The sequence below is a fragment of the Narcine bancroftii genome, chromosome 5 (genome assembly GCF_036971445.1).
Source record: "Narcine bancroftii isolate sNarBan1 chromosome 5, sNarBan1.hap1, whole genome shotgun sequence".
NCBI classification, from domain to species: Eukaryota; Metazoa; Chordata; class Chondrichthyes; order Torpediniformes; family Narcinidae; genus Narcine; species Narcine bancroftii.
In genome coordinates this window covers 180759578-180770383 of record NC_091473.1, presented here as the reverse complement: position 1 = coordinate 180770383, position 10806 = coordinate 180759578, and the positions used below count along the sequence as shown (strand labels likewise).

The window sequence follows — 10806 nt, the reverse complement described above, 5'->3', positions numbered from 1 at the left end:
GAGTGTCCTGTGGATACACATCCTAAGTTCATCCACACTGCTCATTGTATTCCTCCTTCAAATTTGACCTTATAAAAGGAATAATTTCACACTTTTTGGGGTTAAACTTCATCTTCCACTCTCAGCTCAGCTCTGCATCCTATCAATATTCTTCTGTAATCTCTGGTAACCCTCCCAACTCTGCACATCATCAATCTTCGTGTCATCACCCACCTTCCACTTCCTCATTCAGGTCATTTAAAAATCACGAAGAGGAGGGGACTCAGAACAGATCCTCGTGGAATGGTTAGTGCATGGAGCAAGGTCAGTGACTCAGGTTCGAATTGGCGCTGTCTGTAAGGAGTTTGTATGTATTCTGTGAATCTGTGTGGGTTTCTTGGACGAGGGAGCTGACGACATGGTGGAACATTGTCGAGTCGGAGGTGATCTGCTGGAGGTAATCTGCCAGAGGTGAAATTGTGCTTCCACTTACCCAAACCAAGTGTGTTTGTGAAGCGTCCAGAAGGTCAGTAATTTCATAGCCACTGTGTTGACTGCTGCAGTGTCCATGGTGGAGAGTCCAGGATCATCTGGGCTTATCAGGGTCACCAATTGTAGCTACTGAGGGAAGCGAGATGAGGAGATGATGCACTGTGAGTCGCTTGCACTTCCAATGGTTTAATTTTGAAAAGCCCGCTCTGCGCCTTATAAGGCAGCCAGTAAGTCCTGCCCACAAGTGGGCAGTGATGTCACAATGCAGCCGAGTGCACCTGCATGGCCCATTTGAGCATGGGAGAAGATGCGCTCGACAGCACCATCTTGACACGGCTGCTCTGCTGCCACGGCCATAACAGGGCGGGGCCGGTTCACCTGCATCTTGATGTGTGCCGCCGAACCTTCTTTCTTTGTGAAAGAGTGTCATGAATCAAAGAAGGCTTGTCAGTGGCTAGATTCTGTGAGGTATCTAAGGAGGTTCAGGACGTCACTGAAGACTCTCGTAAACTTCTACAGGTGGACCGTGGAGAACATTCTGGCTGGTTGTATCACTGAATGGTATAGAGGTGCCAATGCACAGGACAGGAAAAGACTCCAGAGGTTAGTTAACTCAGTCTGTGACATCATTGAGGACACCTACAAGAGGCTGTGTCTTAATAAAGCAGCCTCTATCCTCAAAAACCCCCACCACTCAGCCCATGTCCTCTTCACTCTGGTACTATCGGGAAAAAGGTACAGGAGCCTGAAGATGATCACTCGACCATAAGATTCCTGAATAATCAATGACACTGCCTTATTTTTTGTGCACTATTTTGTTTTTTTTTAAATTTATTATTATAAAACTAGTTTATGTGATGCTGATGCAAAAGTCTGAATTTCGTGACTTGTTCATGACAATAATTTTTTGTTCTCTCTATAGTTCACCATTCAGCACCACCATCCACTCAAAACTAAGCAGCAATCAAGACCTGGGCTTCAACACTCCACTGTGCAATGGATCTTGGATTTCCTCACCTCCAGACCCCAGTCAGTGCCAATTAGCAAGAATATGTCCTCCACAATCTCCATCAGCACCAGAGCATCACAGGGTTGTGTGAAAAACTATCCCCTGATGTCTCCCCTAAACCTTTCTCCCTTCACTTTGTACAGATGTTCTCAGGTGTTTGCTACTTTTCCCTGGGAAACAGGCGCTGGCTGTCCACCCTCTCAGAATCCTGAAGACCTTTGTCTCCTCTCATCCTTCAAAGCTCCAAAGAGAAAGGTCCCAGCTCATGAGAATTATTTTCTAATCCCATTTGATGTTTAAACTGCTTGAGTTACCCCCATCCTTGTACTGCAACAGAACTCAGATCAACCCCTCGCCCCTACGCATGGAGAACCCACTCCACTTCCGCATTCTAAGAGTGGTCCCGCCTCCAGCCCTGTGTCCCATTTGCTGTTGGCCTCGGTGATATCACAATAGACCGCGTGCCGGGTGATGGGCGTAAGAGGTTCGCCGTCATTGGTCCCGCCTCTTTCCCTGCGACCCATTCGCTGTTTGTCTGGGTTGTGGCATCACAACTGGCAGCGGGCGAGGTATTCGAACTGATTGGCTGGTGGATCCAGGAGCGTGTCGGTGATTAGGTGTGCTCCCTGGTGGGCGGGCACCGTGGTTGATTGTTGTGCCGAGTGGCGACGAGGGCCGGTTTACCGTGCTGTTTGACGGTGCCGGGATCCTGAGGGAAGATGGCGTCGGGCGGAGCGGTGGCGCCGGTATCGGAGGGTGGTGGCAGCTCAGTGCGGGCCAGCGGCCTGGCGGCGGCAGGTGGGTACCGATCGGCATGGAGACGGGGATCTGGGATAGTTACCCCGGCAACCTGGGGGGGGCCTGGGCCGGAAGGGCTGGTTGCCATACAGACTGGGGTGATCTGTTGTCAGTGAAAGCAGGGCAAGGGATTTGTTGCCATGGAGATGAGGACCTCTGGTTACCAGGGCTGGGGTGAGGTTGCCGAGGAGATGAGGACCTCTGGTTACCAGGGCTGGGGTGAGATTGCCGAGGAGATGAGGACCTCTGGTTACCAGGGCTGGGGTGAGGTTGCCGTGGAGATGAGGACCTCTGGTTACCAGGGCTGGGGTGAGGTTACTGAGGAGATGAGGACCTCTGGTTACCAGGGCTGGGGTGAGGTTGCCGAGGAGATGAGGACCTCTGGTTACCAGGTTTGGTGTGAGGTTGCCGAGGAGATGAGGACCTCTGGTTACCAGGTTTGGTGTGAGGTTACCATGGAGATTTGGACCTCTGGTTACCAGGTTTGGTGTGGTTGCCATGGAGATGAGGACCTCTGGTTACCAGGGCTGGGTGAGTTTGCCATGGAGATGAGGGCCTCTGGTTACCAGGGTTGGGGTGAGGTTGCTGAGGAGATGAGGACCTCTGGTTACCAGGTTTGGCGTGAGGTTGCCGTGGAGATGAGGACCTCTGGTTACCAGGTTTGGTGTGAGGTTGCCGAGGAGATGAGGACCTCTGGTTACCAGGTTTGGTGTGAGGTTGCCATGGAGATTTGGACCTCTGGTTACCAGGTTTGGTGTGGTTGCCATGGAGATGAGGACCTCTGGTTACCAGGGCTGGGTGAGGTTGCCATAGAGATGAGGGCCTCTGGTTACCAGGTTTGGCGTGAGGTTGCTGAGGAGATGAGGACCTCTGGTTACCAGGTTTGGGTGAGGTTGCCGTGGAGACTGGGTCCAAATCACCTTGGTATTTGTGACGAGGGACATCTGGAGACCATGAGACACGGGAGCAGAAGTAGGCTATTCAGCCCATCGAGTCTGTCCCACCATTTAATCATGAGCTGATCTATTCCCCAATTTAGCCCCACTGCCCTGCCGTGCCCCCATAACCTTTGATGCCCTGGCTAATCAAGAACCACTTAATCGCTGCCTTAAATACATCCAATGACCCGGCCTCCACAACTGCCTTTGGCAACAAATTCCACAGATTCACCACCCTCTGGCTGAAGAAATTCCTCCACATCTCTTTTCTAAACAGATGCCCTTCAATCCTGAAGTTGTGCCCTCAGGGTTTTATATGATGTCATGTATGTGCTCGGACTTTGAACTTCGGAATTTGATGTGCTCAGATTGCGCGAGATGACATATTTAAAGGACACTACCTGGATTGGAGAGTGCGCCTCGAATCAACCGTGGGGTCGAGTTGAAGAGCCATGAGCCAATGTTGCAGGTCTCCAAGACCTTGTTTGGAATATTGGATTCCGTTCTGGTCACCTCAATGCAGGAAGAATGTAGATGCTATAGAGAGTGTGCTGGGGAGATTTACAGGGACGCTGCCTGGGTTGGAGGGCATGCTTACAAGGAAAGGTTGAGTGAATTTGGTCTTTTCTTCTTGGAGTGATGGAAGATGAGGGGTGGGCTCAGAGAGGTGGACCAGATGATGAGAGGCATTGATCATGTGGACGGCCAGAGGCTTTTCCCCCGGGGCTGAAATAGCTAACACGAGGGGGCATAGTTTTAAGGTGCTTGGGAGTAAGTCCAGGGAGCGGGATGCTCTTCCCACAGAGAGCGGTGGGTGCATGGAATGCTCTGCCAGCAACGGTGGTGGAAGCAGGGACAATAAGGTCTTTGAGACACCCATTCTCACAGGGGTCCCTATGTGCCCCTGGGGGCCACAGCACAGTTACATATAAGCCCTTGTTAACTTTTTATCTCAAATAGCCAAAATTTTAATACAGTCGGCAGGAGAGAAGTACAGAAGAAAAGAGAATGACTGCTTCACAGAGAAGGGGGCCCATAAACTCTGAGCAGAGTCCTGCGGGGGTGGGGGGGTGGGGGGCTATAGCCGAGAAAAAGCTGTTTTAATGTACTATTAGACTGGTAGATGAAACTGAGGGAATGCATTGGGGAAATTCTAGACAGATGTTGTTGGCTATTGGGTTGGCACAGCACTGGGCTGCAGGGCCTGGACTGAGCTGTAGATTAACCATTCAGCTTTTTTTTGGCTCTGTCCCCCTTAGGATATGGAACAGTCCAGGCCCTTCGGCCCTTGATGTTGTGCTGACCTATATAAATGTACTCAAACAATCTCACCCTTCCCTCCCTCACACCTCTAAGGTACTTTCACACTGCCCCTGAAAGCCAACATTTAGTCACCTTTTTGCTGCTTCAACTGCTTGGGTGAACAGGCCCAACACAGGATGGGGGTCATTTTCATTCTGGTACTTACCTGCCAAGGTAGGTAGTATCAGAGGCAATGAGTTTTGTCTCAGCTCCTGAGTGAAAGGGTTACCTGCCTTCCTGGGACACTGACACTGTAATGCTGCAGGTCCCGACTTCTTTTGTACTGGACTGGCTTTTCTTGGTTCAGTGTGAACTCTCTGACCTAATCTGACCAGACTTTAAACACTGGTTGTGGACATGCTGATGTTCGGGTTCATGTGGGTCCCGCAGGTTAAGATCCAGACCAAAGTGCAGGTACAAAGCACGCATTTATTTCAGGGATGAAAATAGGACAACAGGGTCGATATGTTAAGCAAACTCTACGCATACACAATCTTTTTCTTTGGCTTGGCTTCGCGGACGAAGATTTATGGAGGGGGTAAAAAGTCCACGTCAGCTGCAGGCTCGTTTGTGGCTGACAAGTCCGATGCGGGACAGGCAGACACGGTTGCAGCAGTTGCAGGGGAAAATTGGTTGGTTGGGGTTGGGTGTTGGGTTTTTCCTCCTTTGCCTTTTGTCAGTGAGGTGGGCTCTGCAGTCTTCTTCAAAGGAGGTTGCTGCCCGCCAAACTGTGAGGCGCCAAGATGCATGGTTTGAGGCGTTATCAGCCCACTGGCGGTGGTCAATGTGGCAGGCACCAAGAGATTTCTTTAGGCAGTCCTTGTACCTTTTCTTTGGTGCACCTCTGTCACAGTGGCCAGTGGAGAGCTCGCCATATAACACGATCTTGGGAAGGCGATGGTGTAAATATACATTTTCGGATGATGAGGGGAACCCGACAGAAACTGGGGAAATTACAAGAGCATACACATTCAACAATCAGATCACATGCCCCCACCCCTTGACCAGTACGAACACGGCTCTAGCTTCCTATCCTCGAGACTCACCCCAACCCAGTGTGGAAGGTGATACTTGCATGCCACGAGGAGTCCAAAGAGGCAGAACAAAGGGGCACATCGTCCTTTATAGTTCTGGGGGCAAAGCTGGGGGGCCAATCGTAAGGGTCAATGTGGTCGCTGTGGCTATTGGCTCAAATCAAGTGCATGGGCTCAGCAGGGGTGAACTGAGTGATTCACCTGGGCCAATTGGGTGAAGGTCAGGGCTGAGTCTGGGTGGGCGGCCTGGACTGCAGCACCTGGTGATTTAGGTGGGCCAATCGTAAGGGACACCTTGATGGCTTGGAGTGAGTCTCTGACCTTGATTGGGAGGTAGTGTGTCTTCCCAACAGGAGTGGAGCATCACCACCCAGTGGTGGACGCTGCCTCTCCATTACGCATGCTAATTTACTGGTATCCACGTGCCTGTCTAAGAGTCTTTTAGATGTCCCTGTGTACCGGCCTCCATCACCAACCCTGGCAATGCATTCCAGGCCCCACCACTCTCTCTGTAAAAAAAAAAAAAAAGAATTCCTCCCCTCACCTTCGACAGACGTCCTCTGGTGTTCGCTACAGTTGCCCTGGGAAAAAAGCACTGGCTGTTCTCCCTATCTATGCCTCTCATAATCATGTCATCTCTCATCCTTCTTCGCTCCAAAGAGAAAAGCCCCAGCTCTATTAACCTTGCCTCATATGACACTGCCTCTTGTAAATGTCCTCAATGGGGTGGCCTGATGTCTGTGATGTCACAGGCTGGGTTAACTACCCTCTGGAGTTTTTTCCTGTCTCGGGCAGTGATGCAACCAGTCAGATGCTCTTTACCTGCCTGACTATACATGTTCCTAAAATGTTTCATGGGGTCATGTAGAAGTTGTCCACTGCATCCTGTCCATGCTCTGCTTACTGGAATAGCGACAGACCAATTCAGATTTCAGATTTATTGTCAGGGTATGTACATGACATCACATCCAACGCTGAGATTCCTTTTCCAGTGGGTGCGGCAGAATTACCACTTATTGGTAGTGCAAAAATCAGCTGAACTCAACTTACGCATGTAAACAAATAAAGAAATGTAAACAAACTGTGTGCAATGCAGAGAGGAAACATAAAATGCAAAAGTAAGAATCCTTAAACAAGTCCCTGATTGAGTTTGTTGTTGAGGGGTCTAACGGTGGAGGGGGAGCAGCTGTTCTTGAATCTGGTGGGGCAAGTCTTGTGGCCCCTACACCTCTTTCCTGATGGCAGCAGTGAGAACAGAGCAATGTACTAGATTTTGTGGATCCTTGATGATCGCTGCTGCTCTCTGACAGTAGCGTTCCCCATAGATGTTCTCGATGGTGGGGAGGGTTTTGCCTGTGATGTCTGGGGCTGTGTCCGCAACCTTCTGCAGGGCTTTACGTTCAGGGGTATTGGTGTCCCCACACCAGACTGTATTGCAGCCGGTCAGTGCACATTCCACCACACCTCTATCGAAATTTGCCAGGGTTTCCAGTGTCACACCAAACCTCCGCAAACTCCTGAGGATGTAGAGGCGCTGACGAGCTTTCTTCACAATGCAATTTGTGTGTCCAGGAAAGATCCTCTGAGATAGTGACTCCCAAGCACTTACATTTTCTCACCCTCTCCAACTCTGGTTTTCCCATCCTGACGCCAACAATCGGCTCCTCGGCTTTAGGTGTCATTGAATGTGAGGTTGGTGCACCATTCAGCCAAGTTTTCAACCTCCATCCTGAATGCTAACTCAGATCGCCCCTTTTTATACAACCCACTACCGTGATATCGTCAGCGAATTCGTAGATGTTGGGGATAATTGAGATGTTTGTTTATATGTCATGTGCAGGTTTTTTTGCTCTACTAATAAGAGGTGATCCTGCCTGGCATGAGGAAAGAAGAATCTCAGGGTTGTATCTGATGTGATCTGTACTCTGACAATAAATCTGAAATCTGAAAAGACCCTTGGGCAGATACAGGCATATAGTGTTTCAGAGAAACCACCCTGGCTTCTGGCATCACTGTCTTCAGGATTGCAAGTGGACTTGGTGACCACGTCAACCCGTTAGAAACTTACAAAGTGACAATTTAAAATCACTGAAAAGGTGTATTTTTTTTTTAATTGTGCACTCGGAGTTTATCTGTTGGTCTGACCCCGTCATTTTTCATTCAGGTCCCTGCCTGCTGTTTACTTAAACCTCGAAGATAGAAAGGCTCAGGCCTGAAATGTCAGTTGTATATCTTTACCCCCTGTGGGTGCTGAGAGTCCTGTTGAGTTTCTCCAGCATTTCTGAGTGTTTAACGTTTGCATCAAAGAACCTTTGGTGAAGCATTCTCAGAGAGGATGCACAATGATCCAGAGGTGTGATACACAGCTGTGGGGAGAGAGTGGGCAGTGGAATAAGTGTGGGGATTAATGTAAGGCTGTGGGGTGAGAGCGGGCAGTGAGATCAGATTGGGGATTGATGTAGGCTGTGGGGAGAGAGCGGGCAGTGAGATCAGATTGGGGATTGATGTAGGGCTGTGGGGTGAGAGCGAGGCAGTGGAATTAGTGTGGGGACTGACATAGCTGTGGAGAGAGCGGGGTAGTGGAATTAATGTGGGGACTGATACAGGACAGTGGGAAGAGTGGGGAAGTGGGATTAGTGTGGGGACTGATATAGGACTGTGGGAAGAGTGGGGCAGTGGGATTAGTGTGGGGCAGTGGGATTAGTGTGGGGGCAGTGGGATTAGTGTGGGGCAGTGGGATAAGTGTGGGGCAGTGGGATTAGTGTGGGGCTGTGGGATTAGTGTGGGGCAGTGGGATTAGAGTGGGGCAGTGGGATTAGAGTGGGGCAGTGGGATTAGAGTGGGGCAGTGGGATTAGAGTGGGGCAGTGGGATTAGAGTGGGGCAGTGGGAATAGAGTGGGGCAGTGGGATTAGAGTGGGGCAGTGGGATTAGAGTGGGGCAGTGGGATTAGAGTGGGGCAGTGGGATTAGAGTGGGGCAGTGGGATTAGAGTGGGGCAGTGGGATTAGAGTGGGGCAGTGGGATTAGAGTGGGGCAGTGGGATTAGAGTGGGGCAGTGGGATTAGAGTGGGGCAGTGGGATTAGAGTGGGGCAGTGGGATTAGAGTGGGGCAGTGGGATTAGAGTGGGGCAGTGGGATTAGAGTGGGGCAGTGGGATTAGAGTGGGGCAGTGGGATTAGAGTGGGGCAGTGGGATTAGAGTGGGGCAGTGGGATTAGAGTGGGGCAGTGGGATTAGAGTGGGGCAGTGGGATTAGAGTGGGGCAGTGGGATTAGAGTGGGGCAGTGGGATTAGAGTGGGGCAGTGGGATTAGAGTGGGGCAGTGGGATTAGAGTGGGGCAGTGGGATTAGAGTGGGGCAGTGGGATTAGAGTGGGGCAGTGGGATTAGAGTGGGGCAGTGGGATTAGAGTGGGGCAGTGGGATTAGAGTGGGGCAGTGGGATTAGAGTGGGGCAGTGGGATTAGAGTGGGGCAGTGGGATTAGAGTGGGGCAGTGGGATTAGAGTGGGGCAGTGGGATTAGAGTGGGGCAGTGGGATTAGAGTGGGGCAGTGGGATTAGAGTGGGGCAGTGGGATTAGAGTGGGGCAGTGGGATTAGAGTGGGGCAGTGGGATTAGAGTGGGGCAGTGGGATTAGAGTGGGGCAGTGGGATTAGAGTGGGGCAGTGGGATTAGAGTGGGGCAGTGGGATTAGAGTGGGGCAGTGGGATTAGAGTGGGGCAGTGGGATTAGAGTGGGGCAGTGGGATTAGAGTGGGGCAGTGGGATTAGAGTGGGGCAGTGGGATTAGAGTGGGGCAGTGGGATTAGAGTGGGGCAGTGGGATTAGAGTGGGGCAGTGGGATTAGAGTGGGGCAGTGGGATTAGAGTGGGGCAGTGGGATTAGAGTGGGGCAGTGGGATTAGAGTGGGGCAGTGGGATTAGAGTGGGGCAGTGGGATTAGAGTGGGGCAGTGGGATTAGAGTGGGGCAGTGGGATTAGAGTGGGGCAGTGGGATTAGAGTGGGGCAGTGGGATTAGAGTGGGGCAGTGGGATTAGAGTGGGGCAGTGGGATTAGAGTGGGGCAGTGGGATTAGAGTGGGGCAGTGGGATTAGAGTGGGGCAGTGGGATTAGAGTGGGGCAGTGGGATTAGAGTGGGGCAGTGGGATTAGAGTGGGGCAGTGGGATTAGTGTGGGGCAGTGGGATTAGTGTGGGGCAGTGGGATTAGTGTGGGGCAGTGGGATTAGTGTGGGGCAGTGGGATTAGTGTGGGGCAGTGGGATTAGTGGGGACTGATACATGACTGTGGGAAGAATGAGGCAGTGGGATTGGTGTTGAGATGACACGGGGCGGTGAGGAGAGAGTGGGGAAATGGGATGAGTTTGATTTGTCATCAGGAAGTCTGCAGCTGTGGAATTGGACTGGATTTGAAAATTCAATCAAGTCATATTGACTGCATCAATTCATTATCTTGTGAAGAGTTGGAGCTTGTGACGTGATGTTGTTGGACAGTCTCTCTCCTGGATCCAGAATGGGGACACTGTATACCATGACTGAATCTTTCCGCTGCCTTTTGACTCGTACATCAGGGAAAAGGTTTGCCCATGACCTTGGAGTTTGTTCTGTACAGATAAAAGAGATGAGATAAACCAATGTCTGCAGAGTTGGAGCAAGTTTGCCATAGATAGGCAGCTGGTTTATCTCACAGGAAGCCATTCCAACCAGGGCTTTCACATTGTTCAACCACAGCTGGAGAAGCAACGCAAGGTGAGGTATTCTCTTTACCTCCACGTTTTCAACCGTGGACTTGGGACGTGGTTAAAACTTGCATTGTGTGGTTACATCAGTTACTGTCAGAGAGGGATTGGTCGTAGCTGGTAGGATGTAGTGGTGGCAAGTGATGTGGATAAAATAAGAGACATCTGGTCCATTCCCCTTGCACTCCCCCCCTCCCCCTCCCCCTCTCTCCCATCTATCCCTCGTCCCCTCCCTCCTCCTCCTCCTCCCCCTTCCCGCTCCCCCCTCTCCCCCTCCCCCTTCCCCTCCCCTTCCCCTCCCCCTCCCCTCCCCCCTCGCTCCTCCCTCCCCTCCCCCCTCGCTCCTCCCTCCCCCCTTGTTCCCTCCCCCACCTCGTTCTTCCCCCCTCCCCCCGTTCCCTCCCCCAAGTTGGGTAGTTCCTGGGGCCAAGCCAATAGAATGATGTTGCTTGATGAGTTGACCTTTGATTCACTTTGACAACAGCAATGTGTTTACACTGTAACAGTCATGTTGGGCTAA

The 10806-nt window shown here is 51.4% G+C and overlaps 1 protein-coding gene across 1 annotated transcript in view; it reads left to right on the top strand.

Moving 5' to 3' along the window:
* Positions 1 to 776: 776 nt before the first annotated feature.
* LOC138764269 (hormone-sensitive lipase-like) overlaps positions 777 to 10806 on the top strand; it is a 67115-nt gene continuing 57085 nt past the window's right edge. Inside the window, 2 exon segments of the mRNA XM_069939950.1 lie at positions 777 to 1074; positions 1394 to 1500. Coding sequence (XP_069796051.1) covers positions 860 to 1074; positions 1394 to 1500 — 322 coding nt within the window. The 5' untranslated portion in view covers positions 777 to 859.